The 25,518-nt window shown below is 44.2% G+C and overlaps 1 protein-coding gene across 1 annotated transcript in view; it reads right to left on the bottom strand.

Annotated features, from left to right (window-relative positions):
• Nucleotides 1-6,857: 6,857 nt before the first annotated feature.
• ATP1B3 (ATPase Na+/K+ transporting subunit beta 3) overlaps nucleotides 6,858-25,518 on the bottom strand; it is a 278,992-nt gene continuing 260,331 nt past the window's right edge. Inside the window, exons 5-7 of the mRNA XM_086943702.1 lie at nucleotides 18,173-18,223; nucleotides 10,038-10,124; nucleotides 6,858-7,581 (exon numbers count right to left, since the gene is read on the bottom strand). Coding sequence (XP_086799828.1) covers nucleotides 7,408-7,581; nucleotides 10,038-10,124; nucleotides 18,173-18,223 — 312 coding nt within the window. The 3' untranslated portion in view covers nucleotides 6,858-7,407. The remainder of the gene's footprint in view (nucleotides 7,582-10,037; nucleotides 10,125-18,172; nucleotides 18,224-25,518) is intronic.

Below are 25,518 nucleotides of genomic sequence, written 5' to 3'. Positions count from 1 at the left end.
AATAAATGTAGGATTAGTACGTAGTGTAACAGCCTCCTTTGAGAACTGGAGAAAAGGAGGTTGAATTGTGAATGCCTGAATGTCACTGACACGCCTAGATGACGTCAAGGCGAGCAATAGGGCAACTTTCCACGTGAGGAACTTTAAGCTTGCTGAATGGATGGGTTCAAAAGGAGGTAGGAGGAGCCGAGACAACACCAGGTTTAAGCGCCAAGTAGGCAGAGGACGTCGAATGGGTGGAAACATTCGGAAGAGACCTTTGAAAAACTGTTTAATAATTCTAGACTAATATAGTGAGGAAGAGCCATCATAACGGAAGCGGGATAGAGCCGCTAGAAAGACCTTCAGATTGGAGTGGGAAAGTCCTGACTTCACGAAGGATAAGAAGAAAGGCAGAATCTGTTCTGGTTTAGCGGTCATAGGATCAAAGGCCTTGGTGTGGCACCAGACACAAACGCTTCCAATTCAACTGATAGGTTTTAATGGTGGAAGGAGCACGGGCGTGCGCTAACACCTTTCTACAGTCTGCGTCGATGTTCAAACGCGCAAAATCATGGTGCTCAGGTTCCAGGCATGAAGTTGGAGGTATGCTGGATCCGGATGGCAAATCAGCCCCTGCTGCATCGTGAGGAGGTGAGGCCACGAATGAAGCGGAATTGGCTTGCTCTGGGAGAACAAGAGAAGGTCCGGGAACAATGGGCGCCTCGGCCACTTGGGTGCGATCAAGATGACTTGACAGGGTTGAAGCCTCATCCTGTGCAACAAGCGTGGAATTAGAGGAAGCAGAGGAAAAACGTAGCTGAATGCGTTCAACCAGCTGATCGAAAATGCATTTCCGCTCGACTCTCTGTGGGGATGAAGACTTGCAAAGCGTTGGCATTTCTTGTTGGTGATAGTCGCAAAAAGATCTATCTGCGTATGGCCCCACTGGCGGAAAATGAACTCCAGAGTTGGTTGATTGAGTTCCCACTCGTGGTTGTCCGAGAAAGACCTGCTGAGTGGGTCCGCCAGAACATTGGAAACACCCGGCACATGTATGGCAGTGAGATGAATCTGGTGATGAATTGCCCAATTCCATATCTCCTGTGCTTGTTGGGAAAGCAAAAGGGACCTGGTGCCGCCCTGCTTGTTCAATTAATGCATGCTGGTGTTGTTGTCTGTTCTCACCAGCAGAGATTGACCTTGAACGATCCGTTGAAAAGACTTCAGGGCCAGGAAGATCGCCAGAAGCTCCAGGCGATTTATATGCCAAGAGCGTTGGACCACGGTCCATTTTCCTTGTACTGACAGGCCTTCGAGATGTGCTCCCCAGCCCTCCAGGGATGCATCGGTTGTAAGCGTCAGAGTTTGAGTAGTGTCTTGAAAAGACCGACCTTTTGAAATGTTTGGAGGGTGAGCCCACCACTCTAGAGCCTTTTGGATGCGGGCCGTAAGAAGGATCTAGTCGTTGAACGATCCTGAAATCTGCTTCCACTGCTTGTCTAACTCCTCTTGGATGACCCTCATATGTAGTCTGCAGTGGGGAATCAACTGTATGGCAGAAGAAGCCATGCCGAGGAATGATTTCAACATTCGGACTGAAACGTACAGTTTGGACTGGAGGGATCGTACCATCTGGAGCATACGGTCTTGTCGTACCTGGGAGACAAAAACCATTGCCAGATGAGAATCTAGAGAAGCTCCTAGAAAATCTCGCCGTTGAGATGGGCGAAAGTGGGACTTCTGGCAATTGATGGAAAGGCCCAAGTCTTGAAACAGGGAGCGGCAAGACTGTGTATGCTGGATTGCCAGTTGAAGATTCGGAGCCTTGATGAGACAATCGTCCAGGTATGGATAAAATTGTATGCCTCGTAGGCGTAGAAAGGCAGCTACCGGGGCCATGATCTTGGTAAAGACCCTCGGTGCTGAACGGAAGCCGAATGGTAGGACCTTGAATTGGAAGTGCAGGTGTCCGACTGTGAAGCGTAGATACTTCCTGTGTCTGGGGTGAATTGGCACATGGAAATATGCGTCCTGGAGGTCGATCGTTGAGAACAATTCCCCTGCATTGAGGTAATTCAGGATTTGAAGCAGAGTTAACATCTGAAAGGTTTTGCAAATGATGAATTTGTTCAGGGCCCGTAAGTCCAAAATTGGACACCATTCTCCCGACTTTTTCTTTACTAAGAAAAACCGGGAATAGAATCCCTTGCCGCGTTGACCCAGCAGCACTACCTCGATGGCCCCTTTTTGGATCATTAATTTTACCTGGGCCAAGAGTTCTTTGAGGTGGGGGGAGGGTGGCCCCGAAGGTGGACGAGTGGGAGGGAATTTTATGAACTCCAGGGTATGGCCTTTGGAGAGAACGTCCAGGACCCATTGGTCGGAGGTGATTTCGGACCATTTGCAAAAGTACTTTGAGATGCGACCTCCAAGATGCAGTCGGCAGACGAAAGGAACTGAGACTGTCACTGTTTTTTGTTGTTTGCGCCACCTCTATAAGTTGTTTTCCGTTGGTATGGTCTGGAGGAAGACTGACGATTCTGGTTTTGGTAAGAACCTCTGCCGGTCATCGCTGTAGGTATTGTATGAGCGATACTGGCCTGATCCACGAAAAGTAGAGGAGCCACCGCCTCTACCTCGTGCCCGAAAGGGCCGCTTTTTATATTGGAGAGTAGCCAAGGACTTTGCGGTGTCAGTGTCCTTTTTGATCGCCTCAAGAGCATCATCTACATGCTTGCCAAATAAAGACTCTCCATCGTATGGCAAGTCGAGGACTTTTGCTTGTACTTCTGGGCAAAATGTTGTAGATTTCAGCCAGCCTTGACGCCTCAAGACTGCAGCCCCAGCTAATTGGCGAAAGCCTGTGGATGAAATGTCGAGACGAAATTACCTCTCCCTCTTGGATAATAGCCTGCGCTTCTGCACGGATGTCCTCAGGCATTTGAGGAATCAGTGCGGCAATCTCGGACCACATTTGGCGGTCGTAACGGCCCAGAATTGCCAAGGTATTTGCCGCTCTGACAGTAGTGGCCGCCATTGTAGTAAACTTTTTTCCTATAGAGTCCAACTTGCGGCCTTCTGATCAGGAGGAGACGTGAGTGGTGTAGCCGGATTACAAGATCTTTTCTGTGCTGCCTGAGTAATAACAGACTCTGCTTTTGGGTGTGACACTAAACAGGCTGGAGCGGACGCTGGAGCCTTATATTTTTTGTCTAATCTGGGCAAGACTGCAGGTACTGAGTTAGGATGTTCCCTGAGTTTAAGTCCCTCTGACCAAATAAAGTCAATAATTGGACTTGTGTGGGATTGTCTTTGTGAAACATCCTTAAAATCATACAGGAAGCATTCACTTTCATGTTGCTGTTTCTCGACAGTGAGATGAAAGCGTTTCGCTGCACGGACCATTAAATTATGGAAGTTTGCATTGTCCACTGGAGGCGATGCAAGAGGTGAGGTGGGCGGAGTGGAAGGTGTTTGAGCCCTGTAATTGCCCCACTCATGCATATCGACATAGTCGTCATCAGTGTCGTGAGGAGCAGGATCCTCATTGTCAGTGTCAGGTCGAGTTCTTTCCGGTGACGCGGTGGAACCGGAGAAGGTGCTTATAGGGGTTAAGGTTGAGGCTGGGGAGGAGGTTGTGATGCTGGGGAGGCAGGTGTAGATGGAGGAAACCTGCGGTTATAGTCCTCAAGCATGTGCTGTAAATTGTTGACTAAAGATAAAGGTATTTGTGTAACAGGTTCTGAAGTTACTGTCTCTGCTTCGTCAACAGGAAATAAATCATTCCCACTTTCGACGTATTCCTCTTAGTCACCCTCATCACTGTACTCCTGGCACTTAATGTGCAAGTCAGATTGACTAGATGCCTGTCCGAACAGTTGTTCCACCTCCGATTCATGGTCGGATTCTTCTCCACCTGATTGAAACAATTTTTCAGGAAGACGTGCTCCACTCCTTATTGGACGTATTTGAATGAGAGGCACAGTCCTCAAGGTAGAAGCGGTAATCACTGTAAAAGTGGTAGCTGAGGCCGGAGGAGGATGAGATGCCGACAAGCTTGTTGATGTAACAGCAGTAGTCGTATGGCCAACCTGAGGCGCAGAAATTGAAGATGTTTTCGTCGTCGACGAAGATTTCTTGTCCATTGACGGAGCCGTCGACGAAGTCCTTGACTGTATTGAAGGTTTGGTCCTCGATGACTAAGTAACCATCGACGAGCTAGCCGTAGACTGAGTCGTCGTCGCTGATGCGATGGCCGTCGACGATGCTGTCATCTACGTTGATGGGCCCGTCGATGAGCTTCTTTTAGATGATTTGGTCTTCGTCCTCGGTATTTGCTTCGACAACGGAACCGTCGACTGTGTTCGCGTCGACGATGGGAGCGTTGACGATGATTTCTTCATCGACGGCAACGACTTGACACTCGTCGGCGAGATCTTAACAATCGACGTAATGGGTCTCGTCTCCTGGGCTGTCGTCGACGAGGTGATAGTCGCCGACGCAGCAGTGGATGACATAGAACATGTCGTCGTCGACGTAGAGGTTACAGACTTCGTCGTCGCTGAAGACGTCGACGGGCGCGTTGACGAGCCCGTCGATGAGCCCATGCCGGATTTCTGAGAGGAAGGCAAGGCTTTGGGCACAGACGTCAGAGAACCAGGTCCCGTAGACGTGCCCTGAAGCAAATCCTGTGGGGGAACAATCCTGGAGGATTCCAACAGTCTACTCTTCTTAAGAAAAGGAGATGGAACCTCAGTTTCAGACCCACGCTTCTGAGAGGATCTAGAAATGCCTGAAGAAAAACTTTCCACATCAGAAACCACAGACTCTGAAGAATTCAACTAATGTAGCCACAGAAGGAGACGGGCCTCTCTATCCCTCAGAGTCTTGGGAGGAAAAGTGCGACAGTACTTACAGTTCTTAACCTCGTGGTCTGGGTAGACACAGTAAATGCATTTACTGTGAGGATCCTCATGGAAAAGGAGCAGTTTACCACAGGAAGGGCCGGCTTTAAACAAAGATTTCTTATTTGAAGACATTTTTGAAGAAATAACAGCTAGAGTTGAAGAAAAAAACTGAGCAGAGCTCAGGGAGACTTCCTTCACACGACGTGCAGTAGAAAATCTGAGGTCTTGGGCTTCTGAGGAGAAGGTTCTAGAGGGAACTGCAGCCTGATTAGCGGAATTTGGACCAAAACATAATGACACTGATATGTTACCAAGTTGAGTTTTCTCCCTTAGGCTTTCTATGGGCCTATTCAGTTCTACGGTACTTTTGAGTTTACTGTATTTTATATATATGTATATGTATTTTTTATAATTATAATAATTTTACTTATATATTCATATATTACTGCTATTTTATGAACCGTGGGACTCCCACTTCATCGACGGGGAATATTCAAGCATGTGAATCTATGAAAGACACCCCTAATACTGGAGAATAATAGTTTCACCAACCCAGCCCAATTGTGTCTCCCACGCGACAGCAACATATCGGAAATATCACAAACTTTCCATTTAAAAACGATTGCAACTATTACTTCCGGATGACAGTTCTACACTGAGGGTTTGTAAACCTATGATTGACATTAACTTGAAATACCCTAAATACATTTTAAGTTAGTGAAACAGTCTTTATTGTCTCAGTTTATTACCGATATGGTGATGCATCCATCATAAAGCAGGGATTCTTAATCTTTGGTCGGAGGACACAAGGGGTTCGTTAAACTGATAAGAATAGTAGATAATATTAGATAAAAAATCTGAAGGCTGAAAAATGACTTGGTATCTTATTTTAATTCTTGGGAGTATCACAAGAACAGGAAAAGGAATCTTGTATGGATGAATGGCGCCCTGGATTGAATAGTATATGCTGACCAAAAGAGCATGCATTCGGAGAAAAAAAGACAAAATGATATGCTAGTATCAATGCTTATTGCTTTTTCTTTTAGAAAGAAAAAAACAATTTTGAATCACTTCAACCATCTGAATACCATTTTTGCATAGGTTTTTGTTGGGAATTAAATAAAATATTTAATAATTTGAGCGATACACACTTGTTTCAGTATTTCTGTCTTAATCTGAGGTTCAGATCATACAAATAGATTAGGAGTGGGTCTCCTGATTCACAGAAGAAAAATGTTAACAGCCACTGTCAAGGAGCATTACAACTTGTTTTTTAAAATTCTTATTAGCTACTGCAGACTCCATTTTGGCAGCACATAAACTCCTAGTTACAATAAGAGATTCAGGTTGAGAAAGCTGGTTTCCAGTAGAAAGGAATTAAACTTTAATTCAGTCTTGAAAAGTGAAAAGACTCGAATGGATGAGGAACACAAATAAGTTGGATTTAAGCAATGTTGCTGCGGTTTAGGTATGCTTTGACAGATTTCAAGTATTGGAATAAGTCATTAAAACGACAAACACAGTGGGCTGGTATAGATGAGGCACCATGAGAAAACATTTACAGCTTTGAATTAAAAAGCAACTTAAATAGGGAAATCACAATAAATTACCAAATTAAAGAAAAAACAGGTCTTAAAACTTAAGTACGTGGGTTTTAATTATCGTAGAAACTGGTAGAGGGAAAATGAAATCAACATAAATCGTATAGCTGCTATTTACTAGAGAGAACTCGTCTGTTTTTACTCATTGGTTTATTTTGGCATTCCATTTGATATTTGTGACTTTTCCTAAAAAAGAATCAACTAAAACTTAATTTCCAGATAATTTATTCTTTGAAATGCAATCAACAAAACTAACATGCAGCTCCTCATCTGTGGTCACAATTCAAGCATTATCGATTTTTTTTAATTTATACACTAGTGACAGAAACAAATGTTTGTTGTAATGCCCTTGAAAAATTCACACAGCAACTTTTAAAATCCACTTTATTTCAGTTTTTTTCATACAGGACTTAAGGCATCTGCACACAACACAATTCTTGCAGAGGTTATAAAATCATTTTACGTTGGTCAGGTACCATTTATTCTCTCATCATTTGATCCCTAAAAACAGTGTCTGCATTGAGATATGACCGTTAAACCAGTGTTAAATCCATTAAATATTTACATAGCACAGTACATTAAGCTTTAGACACTCACTTGGGAATAAAACCACACCAGAACAGGACAAAGACCACCATTATTACATGTTTGGAAACAGCTATTTACAGGTCCCTAATATGGCATGATATTCTTTCTCTGTAAACTGGCCCCTTGGGAAGGCAGGAGCACGACAGGCATATATTTTAAAAGGGATTTCAAACATTATGATTGGAAGCACATAATTATTATGCTACCCTGAATGTCATGTGCCTCCCCAACGTCTTTCAAGGTGGTCTCCTATCCTAGAATAGCAGGTCCAGTTGATAAAAAATAAAAACAAACACAATAATGTTACTTTGTGGAATTTTTTGTTGACGCTATTCTGTGATTAGGACTCTGAAGCTTACTCGTCCCAAAAACTTATCTCGGTCATCTTCATTTTTCAAATTTGGCGATCCCTGGACTTTGCATTCCAAAACCATTTCATCCTTTGTACTATTGAACGTGGTGGGCATTATTTTTATGGCAACTAATGGCTGTACATAGGAAACCTAGGAAAAAAAGAAATACGGTTTTAGATTTAGAAGGTAACCTGAATGATAAGGAGAATGAAATTAATAATGCATTATCAACTGACGCAGGCAACATTTTAACGAGCACGACCACCTCACACCAGGGGAACCCATTAATACTCATCTTGCTGTTAATTATTTAAAATAGTATTCATGGGCATGCACTATAAAACCTAAGCAATCAACTGTTCTCCAACTAGGACTGTGCTGTCCAAATAGAATTATTTACATACAATCAGACTTTTTACGCATTAAAACCTCAATAATCCTCGTGAATCCCATTTGGGCAACAAAATGGCCAACCATGATCTTAGCCAGGATTTCTGTTTTTCTCCGATGAGCCCATACTACTGCCCTTGTTCTGGTTTTCTCAATGTAGTTTTAAGAGTAGGATATCCATTAGCGTTGGCTGTAACTGTATTAAGGTTAAACAAAAAAACACAAGCATTGGCATAGCCAATAGGTCTCGCCTTTGGGATCTTACAAGTGCTTAGCCAGAGCTACTAGCTTGTTTTTAAGCTATGTGACCCAACCGGTGCCTAAGAGGAAAAGAGCATTTGATGTATCAAACGATTGGAAATCTTGTAAGTGTGGATTAAAACTATACAAAGACCTTAAGGTTTTAGTAAAATGTGTGGTGTTGTCAATATATCAACTTTAGAAAGCTGAGGGACTGAGATGGTACAAATAGCAAAGTACTCAACGTTTGGCAGAAGCAGAGTACTGTATTTTAATTGTGTTGTTTAAATTTTTTTTTAATAACCACCCCATTCATTCCTATGGGCCTAAAGGCCCATAGGAATGAATGGGGAGTATTCCTTATTTGCGATTAGCAATTTGCTAATCGCAAATAAGATAGCGATTTAAAGGGTGCCAGGGGTGTACAAAGGACACCCTGTAGCACCACTTAAATGCAAATTCAAACAGGTGTTGCGCACACACATGTCGAAAGGACATGTGTGTATGCAACATGCAACTTAGAAAAATGCTTTTAAAAGCATTTTTCTAAATTTTCGCTATTTACCACGAGGTTTGACCTCGCGGTAAACAGCGGGCCGAAATTGCGAATTCGCTATTTAAAAATGGATGATGAATTGCATTTAAGGAATCTCAAATAGAGATTCCTTAAATGTAATTCCTCGCAAAATCGCTATTACCGATTTTTGCATTTGGGATGATGAATCCCAAATGCAAAAATCGCACTCGCAAAGGGCAGATTCTGAGAATCTGGCCCTTTGAGAGTGCTATTCTGCATGATGAATCAGGCTGTAAGACAATTGATTATTGGCACACCAGAGGCCAATAGAAACCTTCAAAAGCATGCAGGGTCGGTAGTGGAATGCAAATTAATGTTTTGAATGCTCGCATACAGCTCGAGAAGGAGAAAGAAAATCTCTGAAACGCATCGGCTTCAAGGACCACCAAAACGGGATGTGAAGCTGCCTGTCTAATGAAATAAAGGATGTTCCTTACCTGACAAGGAGTGCAGCTTCATTTTGCTGGGCAAAACTTGGGTAATATATATACACATGTGTGGTTTCTAATCAGGGCCACGTGACCACTGGGTTTTAAGGACACTCACTGGGTTTTAATGACACTCACCTGTGAGCAAGGCGATTATTTGTCAAAACGCGTAAGGAGAAGGAGTGTTATTTACATGCTGCCCAAGACGAATTAAAGTCTACTTTGATATGAGACGGTGTTGTGGCTTTACATTTTGGTAATGACAGCACCTGTAAAACAGGAACTCCATTCCTGCTATAGAGCCCGCCCTGCAGGGTCGGGGGCCCCCAGCAAAGTGGAGTTTGTTTGGAATATGCGATGGAGGGGGATATATGGCGTGTTTAAACAGAAAGGGAGACGAGGGAGGTGTATTCCTCTCTCCGGTGGCCCGCATTCAAAGTACTCATCATGTGAGTGGCGGCATATGCATTATTCTTTGATCTATAGACATGCATTTTGATTTTTGTCCGGAAAGATTTACGTGGCATTTTTATTGTTGAAAACGCTATTAAGCTACAATGTCAATTCTCAAATGCCACGTTATGAGCGAACCATGATGATACATGCTGGACTGTGTGGTTTTTAATCAGGGCCACGTGACCACTGATTTTTAAGGACACTCACCTGTGAGCAAGGCGATTATTCGTCGAAACGCGTAAGGAGAAGGAGTGTCATTTACATGCTGCCCAAGACGAATTAAAGTCTACTTTGATATGAGACTGTCGTGGCTCTACATTTTGGTTGTGACAGCACGTGTAAAACAGGATCTCCATTCCTGCTATAGAGCAGAATCCTCAGCAATAAAGTTTGGGAAAAACCATGACAAACAAAACCAGCATTCACAAAGTAAAGACTAGCCAACAAAGTCTGTATTTGCCAATGCTTTCCTAAACGTATACGTATACCACTTTAGTACTCATAGAAACACTTACGTGAGATTTCTTTCCAAAGTATGGGAAGTACATCAAATCTATTCTGCCATATTCAGGGAAATACTGCAAGCTTGCACGATTCTCACTCTGCAATGAAAAACCAAATTCAAATAAAATCGCTCAAACTTCCTGACGTAACACAGACAGCACAACCACCAACACAAGTAAAGACGCTACACAGTAGTAGTTTTTGACATACAATAACAAATGCGTGCCAGCAGTTCACTGTTTTTTCTTTGCTCAAGACCCTGACAGCGATGGTGACTATACGCAGATCCACCATCAGGGCCTATCAGTGACCCATGTAGGCGGATTGATAACGCCTTCTTGGAAATAACAATACCATAGATTATCGGTAGAAGAACCAGGAGATTGATACCCGGTCTACCTCAGAGCCCACCTTAACCAGTCGAATAATGGAGGGAGTAATGTAAAGTCCAATACAGACGGTCATTGAGAGGCCGCTCTCTAATGTGCTCGCATCCTATTAAGTCCTGATGAAGAGTCCAGAATGAGGCGCAAATAGCCCTTTAATCAAGCTGAGTCGAAACGTAGACTGACTTTACTACTGTCTCACATTATAGGATCCAACTGTATCGAGATATCCACCCTATATGTGAAGAAAAATAGGGAACTAATGATCATATTAGACTGTAAAGGTCTCTCTTTAATGATTTTGTGATTGTATTATGGTCACACCACCTTTACCCAGTCCCACACTTACCTTATCACTCCCATCCTACCCTATCACTTTTCTCTTTCTCACTGTGAGCACGTTCATATTTTAATATGAGATAGATAACTTTGATATACAAGAGTTATATATGCAGTTGGGCAATTCTGAAACACGGAATTGTTCTTAAACGTGTTTTGGTTCACTCATTTGAAATGATAAAAATTGCTTTAGTGACTCCCCAGAATTTGTCAGTTTATTTAATATGACATGTGAAATAGTATTGTGGTGAACTTTTTTGTAATTTGTTTTTCCATTAGTTTTCTTACATTTAATTATGTTCAAACACTGACCCTTATCTAACGTACTTCCTTTCAGACCCAGGTCAGGTAGTTTTTCAGGGTATACCCTGTTGAAACTCAACCCTCCCCTTTCAAGCCCCCCCCCCCCCCCCCCAAAAGTATATATTGAAAACTCAGTTTCACCTAAGATGCATATCTAAACAGTAACCTCAATGCCATTGGCTTGCATTTAAAATAATTAGAAGACTGCATGGGATGCAAAGTTAGAGAGTGCAGGGTCAGGAGTTCTTGTAGTAGATGATGCAATCTTGCAGGGATTACAACTAAGGAACATGAAAATAAGCAAACCATATGGACACCTAGGATCACCCTCGTGAAAAAGGATTGGACATACAAACATCCAATAAAAGACTAATTTGATGAGCTCACTTCGAACACAGAAGAAATCAATAAAATTACTGATCCTCGCCGCTTATGGCCATAATAAACATCTTAAAATACGTGCTTGTTTCATCACCACTTCCTAGCAAAGTAAAGGTATTCCAGGAGGTACTCACAAAATAAAATCGGTTCCCTTGTTCGAATCCAAGGCTTCTCTGCTACTCAAAATGAGAACTTTTTACCCTTTGCCCGACTAGGATTATAGGCAAATCCATAAACTCAGCCATCTCTCAGACAACCTTGTTCCAGTTGACACAAACACGGCTACTTGACTGCATCAACAAGATGAGTGAATTCCACTACAGATCACACATGACACCAAAAAAAACTCCACCACTGGCCCGTTCATAACACAAACGCATTGAAAACACAATTAATTAATTTAAAGTGGGGGGTTTTATTCCTTTACTCAACCACCTTCCACAACACTCAATAGGGCAGCAACCCAATGCAGGTTACGATCAGCTCTGAAGTCCATCATACCCAGCAGGAAAACATTTCTTATACACCGGATTCGGCAATCCACACAGTTCACTGCATTCTTCTAGTACAAGTTACATTATAAAATTGTTTCCTGTAACTCACCCCAGCAGACGGTCCGAGTAACAACCGCTCAGTCCTCCTTCTGAAGCTCCACAAGCATAAGTACCAGAACACTACCAGGTAGGGAACACGCTCATACTGCTCTCCACAACAGCAGATGAACCTACCTCCCACGGGTCCGTTACTGCACACTCAAGACATCTCACACAAAGCATACACTACAAAGACTATAAACGATTTTTTTTAAATACCATACAGGCTCCTAAACCGGAATTGCTACAACACTTTTGTAACATTTAAATCATTTTCATTCACCCAAATCTAAAACGTACTCTAAAGGTAAGCTTATCCTGTCACTGAACTAATGCTCTTATTCTAAACTAAGATCCTTGAATTAAAAAGGCAACCATATCCCTCCTGTAGCAAACTTCAACTCTTCCATTCATTTTGTTAAGCTTCAATAATGCATTACTGTTACACACAAAATTATCAGACACATAGCTTCCCCCATTATCATGCTACGACATTTTCTTTTACCAAATTTGCACGAGCAACATTCTCGCATACAAGCCTTAACACTTAGAATACAGGAGATCCTATCTGGTCCACAATTAATTCTCCAGATTATATAGCTCTGTGGGAACAATTTGAAAAGCCCACGATTTCCTGGGAACTAAGTGTGAGGAAATCGGTTCATCATAAGGTGTGGTTGTGAGACCTCACCGTCTAATAAGATCACTACCTGTATACTGGGTTGTCAGATTAGTTTCACAAACCTTAGCTGAACAATGGGTAGCTGTGGCTCTGAGCAGTCAGGCTTTATCAAAGGAACTATAAAGCATTATATAACACCAAATCAGATGAAGAAATAATCTAGATTCATTCACAATCCCACACCAATTTATAGAGCATAGGTTATATTTTTATCTTTAAATTATTATTCTAACAAAAATCCACAGGAAGGTTCTGGGGAGATGGATTTTTAAAGGAGCAATAAATCATTGCAATGAACCCCACTCAAACTTTGGAAAACTTTTATAACATTGTAAACTCTGGCCCACTTTCTGCGACCAACTCAGGCTAGGAGTGAGTCATAGGGTCCAAAGAGCCTAGGTTGGACAGTTACGTCACAGTAAAAACAATCTCCAGTCCAGTTCCAGGCTCTATAGTCGAACCGCCATAATCTTCAATGGAGTGGTCCCAAAGCAAGCGATACAGAATTCTGACGGATGCAGATACGTTGACAAGGGTTTTTTCCAGGTGCTACTCTTCGGTCCACGAACACAGTCGGTAATGTTGGCCATAGGGGTCGATGTGACTTAAAGTCCACCAAAACCCAGTTGCCTCTTGTCTCCAGTTACAGCGAAAACAGCTGTTCCCTTTAACTTATGGTAACGTCCGTCTTGGCTGACCAAACTGCACTCAAAAAACTCTCCTGTGTCCCGCAGGCATGGGTGCAACTTTAAAGGAATGAGTCTAGGTCTCCGAGGCCACACGTTGGCTGTCAGGCATTCTTGGCTACCAAGGCAGGCTTCTTCAGCATTTGCGGCCCGGTAACTGTAACAAGAAGTCAGTCAACTGCCTCTTGAAGTCACCTCTTCTATTTGAGGCTTGGGACGACTCTTCCTCGAGTAGAGCACCACAGGCACAGTTGTCTCCTCGCTAGCCCAAGGAGCAGCAGGTGCAGTCTAGTCTTGGTGCAGCCTCTGCATGCTGGGTCCAGGGAACAGGGCAGTCTTTTTGTCAACTCTTCGGTACCATGTGAGGTCTAGCTGCCACGTTCATGCCCAGTTAGTGTCCTCAGGGGATGTGGTAAATAGTAACCAATGGTCTACTAGGTCCTCTACCGCCTAGTGACAACTAGCTATCCTAGAATACACTATTTTGCCAACTCCCAAGATTGTAGAACCCTTCTTTGTGTGTGGAGCTCCCTAACCCACCCCAGAGGTGTGGGTACCTGGGGGCTTCATGCCAACAGAAAAACTGGTCTGACAACAGCTTACCCTTTTTTGTCCTCAACATCAACCCGTCCGCAAGAACAAAACAGGAACCCCTCGTGTGTGCCCACCATTGCCCTTCAAAGGCAGTTTCCCCATTGAAGAATGCCTTTTGGGCTCACACCCGGTTTGGCCTTTGTGTCAGGGAGAAGTCACACCTATCCCCACAACACCCTCTTTGTGTTCGTTTCAGAGTCGTTCACACCTCCCACGAGGAAGGCAGAAGGCTGTCTCGTGGCCAGCAACTGTAAACGGTCACTGCAAGACTTTGGGCAAAGTCGCTACTTACTAAAGTTGCCAATTTAGTAAAACCAGTTACATTAAATTCGACTGGGCACTTAGTCAGGTTTAATGTTACAATTCTTTGGATACCTTGAATTATCATATTTAGTATTCCCATACCTAAGTTAGCACTGCTGTGTGGTCAGTGTGTAATTTGTACTCTCCAATAGGGCTACTAGCTTTTCCAAGTAAAACAACAATGACGGGTTTTTACTTTTTTACTGTTAGAACATGTAAAGTTAAACCAAAAAACAACCTACATGTCGATCTTTTTAATCCAATGCACTCTGCTTTTCGGGCTCAATAGGCCTGCATTGGGAGTTACATATAAATATTAAAATAGAAGGTTTGGGCTTTGCCATTACTTTAAGTGGCAATATCGAGTTAGCAGTTTAAAACTGCTCTTCCAACCAGCAATGGCAGGATGAGAGTCTCACTTGGCTTTATAACTCTTGTGGGGGCACATTAAGTGCTGCAATCTATGGGAGACACTTTAACGTGTCCCTGGTACCATTTACTAGGGATTTGTAAGTGAACTTCTACTAATTGTGGGTGAAGCAATCCGACATATACCTATTAAGGGCATGAGAACTGACACAGATCTGTTTAGCAGACCTCTGTGCACTTTCAGAGTCGAAAAAGCAACAGTAGAAGTCAAACACACCTGGGGTGATCAATTAAAACAAGCAATTTCCTTACAAGTATTAAAAAATGTCTACAGAAGAACCCCAAAAGAGTGCTTCATGTCTTTGTGAAGGCCTTGTCTGATCCTTGTAAGTTGTGATTTTTTTCCTCCCAACATGTACCACCATTTTCTATACCACTGTTGTATAGATTCTAGGTGTCTCCTCCCCCCTCACCATCTGCCCAAGATAACTTGTTCCACTGCTAACAGAAACATTGGCCCCAGTGTATTCCTGGGATTTACCCCAAAAGAACATAGCAGATTTTTGAAGAGCATGTACTTGTGTAGTTTACTTAATACTGGCCTCTAGAAATCTCACACCATGTTATAGTTCCACTGCACCCCTATTTCCACACTCTTGCCAGCAAGTCTCTAGGTCTCTCACCGTCGATGGCCTTGAGATATGCAGTTGTGAAGGGCATGTAAGCAGCAATTAATGTTGGAGTTAAATCGTTATCAGGTCAAGCTCCCTGGCTTGCATTCTCGAGAGCCCTTTTCCACCGAGTATCAATTAGTACCCCAAATTCTTCGTGCTATGTACACTGATAACACTGTTTAACTCATTCCCTGAAAATAAGATTTTATAGATTTTTCCATTCCCAAGTTGATTGTCTAGCACTTTCTGCCAGTCTATCATATGGTATGAACTCCATTATTGCTCCTGGTCTGAGGAACATAATAGCTAATGTCAGATTTATGTGTAGTGAAAACTCTGCTTCCCAAGGAAAAAGTCTTGCTTGATGTGTTGAAAGGGCTTGATCTGACCCCACAAAAACATGCCCCTTATTTTTATGCACCAAATTTCTTTAGAGTGTCCTAAAGCATCCAAGTCCAATCCTGGTTGTAAATCATAGTCCAAACATCTCAGGGCAAAGGAAAGCAAGTGAGGCCAGAATTAACCATAGTCCCATCCCAAACCTTTACTGCGGCCTGTAATCACAGTTTCCCAACAGTGACAAGGCAGAAGCTCCAAAAAGCCTGTCTTGCCAATACATAATCAATAAAGCATCACCAATGATATTTTCCAGTGTTGGACAGTTCCAGGAGACATCTTGAATCTGAAGCCTCATAATGAAGTAAAATCTGAATCTTGAACCCCCCAATCTTTATTTTCCTTGTTCCAGACCACTGCATCCCGACCTTTTCAAACACAATTTTCAGAACTACAAACGTTCGCAACCCACCTAGTTTTAACAGACATTGCGAGGGAGATTTTTTAGAGTAGACATGCTTTCAAAATGTTGTAAATTACCAAAACAGTTAAAAAAAATAAGTTCCTCTCTAACTGCAATTGTTTGAAAATGTGACAACCTTAACCACGGCCTTCGATAAGTCTTTATAGAGGATAGTTTGCCTCCCATCCTGAAGCCTACTCTCAGAGTCACCACTGCAAAGCGTTGTCCATCCCCATCAGCCCATTTATTTTTACTTTATAAATAGAACACTGCATGCTGGACTTTATGAATCTAGGTGCAAGTTTTTTAAATTAAACTGAAAAAATCCAAATAGCAAAAGTAAAACTGAGAGACCAACAATTTCGAATTTCAGTGCAAGTAGCTTGAACACAGAAATTATAAACATTTGCTGATTTTTCACACATTTGCTTAGAGTATACATTTTGCTGTAAGGTATCATAACGCTACAATCACATACCCTTTACTATTACGTGACCCTAACTCTTGACCTTTTACTTCATGACTAAAACTATGCCAGAGTATCAACCTACCAGAACTTAAACCCTTACCTCAACATTACCCATTATCCTAGACCTAACTTTAAAGAGTCCTTTTCTCATCTCTAGCCTAAATCAAATCGCCAAGTCAAAACTCCCAGACAACACTGTCAACCTATTGTTAAAATTCATCATGACATAAAATAAACTCATCTCTAACCCATACTCTAAACCCAGTCCCCTACCTTAATGCACATATTTATCTGTGTTTTAAAGACAATCCAAAACCTATCTGTAATCTATTTTAAATGTTTTGTATACTTTCGTCTTTTCAGACGGTCTAATTTCCCCCCCCAAACTTTTGGTTGTTCCAGCTTATACTTTCTCACTTCAGTTTCAAATCCAGACCTAATACTGGAATTAACAGGCCCATACGTTTCCAAAATCCAGTAAGGAGTAAATGAAAGTAACACATATACCAAAAGACCTTTCACAGTGCAGAAAGTGAGCTTAACCCATCCAACTGGCAAAAGCTTCAACACAGAAACCAACAACAGCTGGAAAGTCTTTTGTACACACCTGCTTATCTCCCAGTTGAGCATCTTGAACATTTTTTAAATAGGCTAAATGTTAAGAAAGCAAACGTCTTTGATGTTCCGCTCCGACCCCACTTAGCCCCCTGCGAAGATACAAAGCCAAGTAGAAAAGGCACAAGTTCTAACATACAGACCCAGTATTTGCCTTCCCCCAATACCAGGGGGCTTTCTAGGAAAGGTCTTCAAAGGGGTCGCTCACAACCTGGATTATGAAGAACGCAAGCAAAGAAAGCCAGATAATTACTTGCTACTTTATTTAGAAGAAAGGTGAAGTTGTGAAAGTAACAGTTTTAGGATACCCCCCAAAAAATACACACAATAGGACAGAATTGACACAACAACCAAAGTATCAGCAAGTAACATTTGTAAATCTACGAGGTCCACCAATATTGTAGGTTCTGGAACTTTGGAAATTCAAACAAAGCATAACTCATTCTGTTGCAACATAAAAAATGGTTAAGGTAACATCAAATCGTTTTACACAAGTGTTTCAATGAGGAAATAGACAATACTAACAGGGGAATCACAATATAGGCAGCCTAGGAAGGGATTTAAAAGGAAACAAGAGCTATGAATACATGACTGTTGTCGAGAAGGTATTCTTTTACAGATTAAACCTATAAAAGGGCATTGCTGGTTGATTGCATTTGAATACTGTAGCAATTAAGTGTGCCAGAAAGAAAAAGATGGTAGTCCAGGATGAGGAATATCAAATCAGTTAGCTCAACTTCTTTCCCAGACGTGCATGCCTTCATAAAAATACGAACCAACTTCCGTGTACACACATTCCTGCTATTTCATTCTCCCTCTCACTTTCAATGATTGAGTAGAAAAGTCTTTCATAGAACTGGCCGTGCATTGATTTGGATTAGTCTTGTACAAATTAGGTTTGAAAAGGAAAAATAAAAGAGCAACTTCAAATTACCAACAGACTTGGTACCCACCTTGGTTGTGCAATTAATATAGGGATTCCCTTCAGGCTTTAATCCAATTATCTGCGAAACAAAAAAAAAACTCAGTTAGTATTCAAAACATTTTCATGTCAATACTTTGAGACTCTATAGAGATTGAAGTAACAAATAAACATTCTTACAAAACACTAAAGCATCATATTTTTTGCTCCAAACACTCTTCCATATGAACCTGGGCACTCTAAACTCAACTATGACACTTAATGCATATAACAATCTACTTAACTATAAACTAGGTTCTGCCAAATAATTGTTGCAGCTACAGATCATTAATACTTCAATTTCACATCCACACCCACATCACATCTCAAAAGCAAGAAGCTGGATCCCTCACAGGCCATAAACGTACCCCAAATCCCAATGTTCTGCAGAAATTGATTTTGTGTAAGGACTTCTAGCTCCAAAGGTCAGAGCTTTAAATGGAAATAAACAAGTGCAGGAAGTTATTCTTTAGATTACCTGTTTGCTCCTGAGACGTGCTGGTACTATCCCATTAAATGTATTGCAGTAGTGCTGAGAAGTGCAGGTACTCCCTCTGTTAAATTAAAGAAGTGCAGGTACTCTGTACCGGAAAGTACCTGTTCATTTAAAATGCTGGCAAGGTTCACATTCACTAACTCAGGTGGTAATTCAAAAGAACTCGGCAGGCACTTCTCAATCTCCAATCATGGAGATGCAGGATGCATGGATTCAGGTGCAGGACCCTCCCTTATTGCTAAGACAGCAAGTCCTCCTGACGAGGTAGCCAGACTGGAGTGCCAATGCTAGGTCCAAGATCTCTGGGTACCACACACACTACTCAGCTAGTCCAGGTTTTGAGGATGACTTGGGCCCAGTCATTCCACACCTTCCTCAGAACTTGAGGCAGGAAAGACAACAGTGCAAATGCATACAAGAGATCAGTGTCCTATCACAGTCTGAAAGAGTCTTCTAGTGATTTTCCTGGAGAAACTAAAGTGCTCAGTAACTTTGATGCACATTGTTTGACTGTGGTGAACAGATCTAAGCAGGAATGCCCCTCCTCCCTTGTTCAAAGCTGCTCTTTACACCTTGGGATGGAAACGTGGCCCACCAGCAGCCACCTGCTTAGTTTGTCTACCCTGGTGTACCCGGACCCTGCCAGGTGGTGAGTCGCCATGAAGATTTTCTGCCACCTCCAAAAGCACAAGGCCCCACAACAAAGGATCCACAATCCTACCATGTCCGGTTTGTTGCATTAACACTTGGCAGTCGTGCTCTGCGTTAGGACCTGCACCTTCCTGCCTTGATTGTTGGTAGGAAGGCTTTTAGGGTTAACCCAATTGCATAAAACTCCACCAAAAATGATATGGCGCTGGCGCTCTGCTAGAGACCAGATGCCCACGATCTCAACCTCTTCCAGATGGTCCCAACCCAGTGCAAGGTATTTGTCAACACCATAAAGTGTGGGTGGAGAATGGAGAGCAATCTGCCACATGTCAGGCTGGCATCTGTCGGCCACCACTATACACCCTGAGTAATCTCCAGTGACAGATGGATCTAGTCAGCTTGATGCTAAACCGACCAAAGCCGGACACAGGTAGCAGTGATTGTCATAGGTGAGGGGTCCAAGCATTCTCAGAACCATCCTCACCAAGACTCAGGATTCCTTTTTTTTTGTTTTTTTTTTATGTTTCTTTATTGCGTTTGCATTAAGAACATCAAGGTAAAATGACAGTACATTTCTGTATCTCCCCTCGCCCCCCATCTGACATTGCTGACTTTCCCCTTTACTGGATGACATTGCCTCCCTTCAGTTAGCATATACACAGCCATTTAGCCAACAACCCACAGCAGGGCAGGTGGCGGTTCACCATAATTGCAAATTATACTACTGTGAAGAGACATTTCGCACACTTCTCAATGCCAATGCCACAACAGCCCGTTTGCTCTTCTCTCTAGCATTATGCGTCGTCTAAGCATACAGTACATTTTCATTCTGTTGCCCCCTCGGTTCCCTCTCTGTTAGTCAAGTAGTTTTGGTACAGGCCCCAGAGGTTCTTAGGTCTGCTAGTGGGGGGTTGTAGTTCACTATAATTTTCTGACTGCGTGCAGCAATATAGCATGTCATTCGCCCAGCGCTTAGGAGTGGGCAATGGGCCTCTCCTCCAGCAACTTGCTAGCACCCAGCGGGCCACGAGCAGGCCCAGGTCTACCAGGCATCTGATCGCTCTAGGCAGCTTTTTGGTGTATCCTAATAGGGCAATCAGGGGGTAAGGCATGATAGCAACTTCCGTCAGTTCGCTAATATCAGCAAATATTCTCCTCCAAAAATCCCATACACCCGGGCATTGCCATGCCAGATGTAGGAAGTCAGCGTTCGGGGCTCCACACCTCTCGCAGCGAGCAGAGTCCCCTAAGCCATATCTGCAGAGTCTAGCTGGGGTGTAATATACCCTGTTTAGGAATTTGAAATGAACCAGTCTATGTCTGCCATTAAGTGATACTTTCTTATATAGTACAGCAATATCGCCACGTGTCATCGTCCATTACAGTGTCTAAGTCAGTCTGCCATGCTAAGCGCGCCTTAGTGTATGTTTGGTACTTATGCGCCTGTGTCAGTTTATATATATTAGACAACAGTTTACGGGGAGTAGCAGTTTTAAGTACATATGTGAGTTCAGGGACCTCAGGGGGCTCTGCCATGTCTCCGCCCAGCAGGTCCCTGAGAGCGCGGCGAACCCTGTGGTATTGAAAACGTGGTAGAAGTGAGGGCATGTCGCTGTTTCCCAGGGCCTGCTCCCATGTCTTCGCCACCCCATCAATGAATAGGTCTCCCGCTGTCTTTATGTTCAGTGTCTGTAAGCGGGGGCAGCCATCTGGCCCAGTCGACTGGCATCTCCAGCGAGTATAATAACGCGCCATTGGGCATGTGTAAGAGACTGTGCCATGCATGGTTCGTGGCTGTTATAGAATCTAATATGCCTGTTCTGCTGTCAGTCCGTTCGAATATCGTGTGAGGGAGTGAGTCGGGGCCAGCGAAGAGTGTCTCCATGCGAACATGCTGTATGTTCTGGTCTCCATGTATCCAAGTGTGCAGGTGTGACGCCTGAGCTACACGGTAGTATGCCTCAAAGTCCGGGGCTCCGAGTCCCCCCCCATAGAATACGGCATAGTAAGTATCGTCCATCGGACACGTGGCTGTCCACCTGTCCAGGCCAGCGTGACCATCTGTTGTAGCCGCGCGAAGAACATTTTGGGGAGTACCATTGGGATAGTCATGAACAGAAACAGAAATCGAGGGAGCACTACCATCTTCATTATTGAAATATGCCCCATCAAGGACAGGGGAAGTTTACTCCAAGCTGTTACATCGTCTTCTAGCTTACTGACTTCAGTGCCATAGTTAGCTCTAAAGAGGGTTTCCACATCCGTGTGCAACTGGATCCCCAGATATCGGACCGTGTCTGTGGTCCACTGTAGTGGGTATTCCATTGGTGCAGGCTTAGTAATCGGTGTCAGTGGAAAACCCAGCGATTTAGTCCAATTAACCCTCAAGCCAGAGAGTGCCCCGAATCGGACCACCTCTCTGAGCACCGATGTTAGGTTGTTATCGGGGTCTCGCACATATAGCAGGGTGTCGTCGGCGTACATCGACACTATTATCTTGTAGCACGGGAATCCTATGCCTTCATTGCTGTGGTACTCTCGTAGGGCGCACACCAGTGGCTCAGCAACAAGGGCGTACAGTAGGGGCGAGAGAGGGCACCCTAGCCTAGTACTTCTACAGATGGGAAAAGAGTCCATGACCAGGTCTCCCATGCGAAGCCGAGCCCGCGGACCGTGATACAATGCCCCCAACATTTGTAGGAATGGCTGCCCTAGACCCATACGCTGCAGTACCTTGCGCATGAAAGGCCATTCCACCGAGTCGAAGGCTTTTTCCATATCAAGAAACACCGCCAGCGCCTGCCTATCTTGTCGAACATGTTGTATAGTGCCCAGGACCGTACGTATATTATAGACTAGGTTCCTGCCCGGGATAAATCCAGCCTGCTCCGGGGCTACAAGACTATCAGCAAGAAGCGCTAGATGGGTGGCCAATACCTTGGCGAACAGTTTGGTGTCAGTGTTTAAGAGCGAGAGGGGTCTATATGAACTGCATTCATTATGGGGCTTTCCCGGCTTCAGTATCGCAACCAGGAGTGCCTCCCTCAGATTGTGTCATATCGCCCTCCACGCATATGTCATCGAAGAGAGCAGACAGGTGCGGGAGCAGTTGATTCTTGAAGGTTTTATAGAAGCCTGCCGTGAGACCGTCTGCTCCCGGGGCGCTGCTCAATCTCATGCTGGCCAGCGCTTCAAGTATCTCATCCTTTTCTATTGAATGCATGAGGAATTCTCTGTCCGAGTTAGACAAGGTGGGGATATCAATGTGGCCTAAGTAGTCATTAATTTCGTCCTCCAGGTCACCACACCTGGAGGAGTACAAATCAGAGAAGTAGTCCTTGAAAACTTCAGCTATGTCTCTCTCGTCCGTGAGCGAACCCCGCGGCAGAATTCACCACTGTTATGTGCTGTCGTCGTTTTGCACCTTTCATAAGATTGGCCAGAACAGAGCTTGGCCGTTCCCCTTCGCCATAAACTCTGGCAATGGCATACTTGCCCATGTGTCTAACCTCCCTATCTGCCTCTTCGTGGTATTCTGCGAGCAATGTCTTAATCTCTTCCACTGTAGTGGTGTCCGCTAGGTCACTCTGTCTTCGCTCCAGCTTGCCTAATTGATCCTCCAGATCCGCCAGTCTCCGCCGTATGGCTTTGAGCATGCCCGAGTGTTTGGACATCGCTACCCCTCGGATATATACCTTGAAGGCCTCCCAAACCACCTGGAAGCTATCCACCGAGCCAATGTTGGTTTCGAAAAATAAGTCTATGGACTCAGCCAGCTCTCCCCTAAATACCGGGTCCAAGAGAGAGTTGGGCGGGAACCTCCAAGTAAATGAAGGTATGGACTTGCCTGGGATGCGTAATTCCAGCAGCACTGGCGAATGATCAGACAGCGTCCTGGGCAGCACTCTGCAGTCTTTGATACGGTCCAAGTGGGAGGAGTGGGCTAGCCAGTAATCTATCCTAGTATGTAAATTGTGATATGCGGAGTAATGTGTGTACCCTCCCTGCTGTGGATTGCAAGAACGCCACACGTCTCCCAAGCCCAGGCATGTCATTGCACTTTGTAGTTCCAGGGCTGCAGCAGTCGGTCTGCGAGCAGGGCCGGAAGATCTATCTAGGGTCGGGTCCATGTTTAGGTTGAAGTCTCCTCCCCACAGTAGCATATTACTCTGGTCTAAACGTTTAATCTTGGCTGCTAGGGTTTTATAGAAGTCCGGTGAGTCAAAGTTAGGGCCAAAGGCATTGACTACAGTGAAATCAATGGCTGGGCTGTGGCATGTAGAGATACCAAATCTGCCCTCAGTGTCCGTCTCCAGTGTTTGTATCTGCAATTTGGACCTAGGGTTCACCCATGTCAAAACCCCTCTGGAGCTGGAGGTGAATTCCGCTACGGAAATATTGCCCGCAAGCCCCCTACTTTTGAGTATGTGACTATGTGACGGGAGGTGCGTCTCCTGAAGCAGGGCTATATCTATATGTTGACGCTGCAGATAGTAGAGGACTTTCCTGACTTTGCGGTGGTCGTTTAGTCCGCGAACTTTCCAAGTTAGTGCTTTTAATCTAGGCGAGTGCCATGACTCGCTATCCGTGACAGGTTCAGCCATAGCACTGTATCATTGGGTATATATGGAGCATGCTCACATCAATGCAAATCACAGTTATAGAATGTAAAGTCAGATTAGTCAGATTCCCAAAAATAACGTGACCCTGAAGGTCTGAACGTACCCAATTCAACTCATTCCCACCCCCTCCCACAGAAGACCAACCCCAACTCGGCCTAGCATGTCCACACCCCACCCCATTTTAAACTCCCTGAGTGCGTATAATAGCTCCCAAGGGAGCAGTATGTGCATACAGCGCTAGGGCCGAGGTTGCCACGAAAATACTTAGTAACTTTAGCAATTTACGACTATTCATCCACCCTCAACGCTATCGCTGTACGTTCCAATCTCAACTTTAACCAGCATACTACTGTTGAACACCTCAAATAGAATTTGACACCCTTGTATAGTTCCCCTTATGTGTACAAAGTCGGTACTCTTACCCTCCCAAGAATGAGCAGCATTCACAATCTTATTTACCGACATGTTCGTATGTTGGCAGTCCAATGCCATTTAGAGCGGATTGTTCTCACCCTTCAGTCAGTGGCTCTATGGTCTCGTGGGCGAGCTGGTCCATCAAGTTTAACCTTCAAACAGGAGTGAGAGAGGTGTCCCTGTCTATTCCAGACTCCAGGACCATTACGGGGTATCATATCTTAAAACGGAGTCTCATCCGAGAGTCTGGAAATGTCACTGCTCTCTACTTTCATTCTTGCTCTTCCATTCGACTGCTGCTGCCCTCTCCATCTCGCTGGCTGCTAGGGTCATCTCGGCGTTCCCTGGACCATACCTTCAGGATCTTTTGGAGTTCCCTTGGGTCCGTAAAGAAATGGGAATGGCCCTGTCGGTTGATTCTCAATTTCGCCGGGTACAGCATGGCATAGTCCATGCCAAGATCTCGCAGTTGCTTCTTGTAGGTGGCAAAGTGCTTGCGTTCCTCTTGGACCTTTGCTGTGAAATCTGGATATAAGGAGACTTCTGAGCCTTCATATTGCAAAGTTTTTTTCTCCTGGGCGATCCTCAGGACAGTGTCCCTATCTCTATAATTCAGCAATTTTGCAATGATTGGTCTCGGGGGCAGCCCCGGGTGGGGTCGTGGGCCCAGAGAGCGGTGCGCCCTCTCCACAATGACCATCGGCGAGAAGACGTCCGCTCCCAGCAGCGAGGTGAGGAGCTTCCCAACAAATAGCTCCATTTTCCCAGTCTGCGTCGTCTCCGCGATTCCTGTGATGTGTATGTTGGAGCGATGGGAGCGGGCCTCCAAATCCTCCGACTTGTCTTGTATCACCTGCAGGAGCTTGCCCATCTGTTTACGATCTTTGTCCAGCTCAGTTTGGGCTTCCTCCACTTCCGTCAGGCGCCGCTCCGACAAATCCAGGCGCTCTGCATGCTTGTCCACTCTCTCTGCCATGCTGTCCATCCGATAGGTTAGGGCGTCGATCTTAGTGCCTATGGACGCCATACTGTCTTGCAGACTCTTCTCCATTGTGACAATTAGGGCCTTAATATCCGAGTAGATAGTTTCTTCAGCACCTCTGGGTGCGGGAGCAGTTTCCGCATCCTGGGCCTCAGAAGATTTAGTACGTCGGG

The sequence above is a fragment of the Lissotriton vulgaris genome, chromosome 11, assembly GCF_964263255.1.
Source record: "Lissotriton vulgaris chromosome 11, aLisVul1.2, whole genome shotgun sequence".
Classification (NCBI taxonomy): domain Eukaryota; kingdom Metazoa; phylum Chordata; class Amphibia; order Caudata; family Salamandridae; genus Lissotriton; species Lissotriton vulgaris.
Note: the sequence above shows the minus strand (reverse complement) of the source record. Positions and strands in the feature narration are given on the sequence as shown.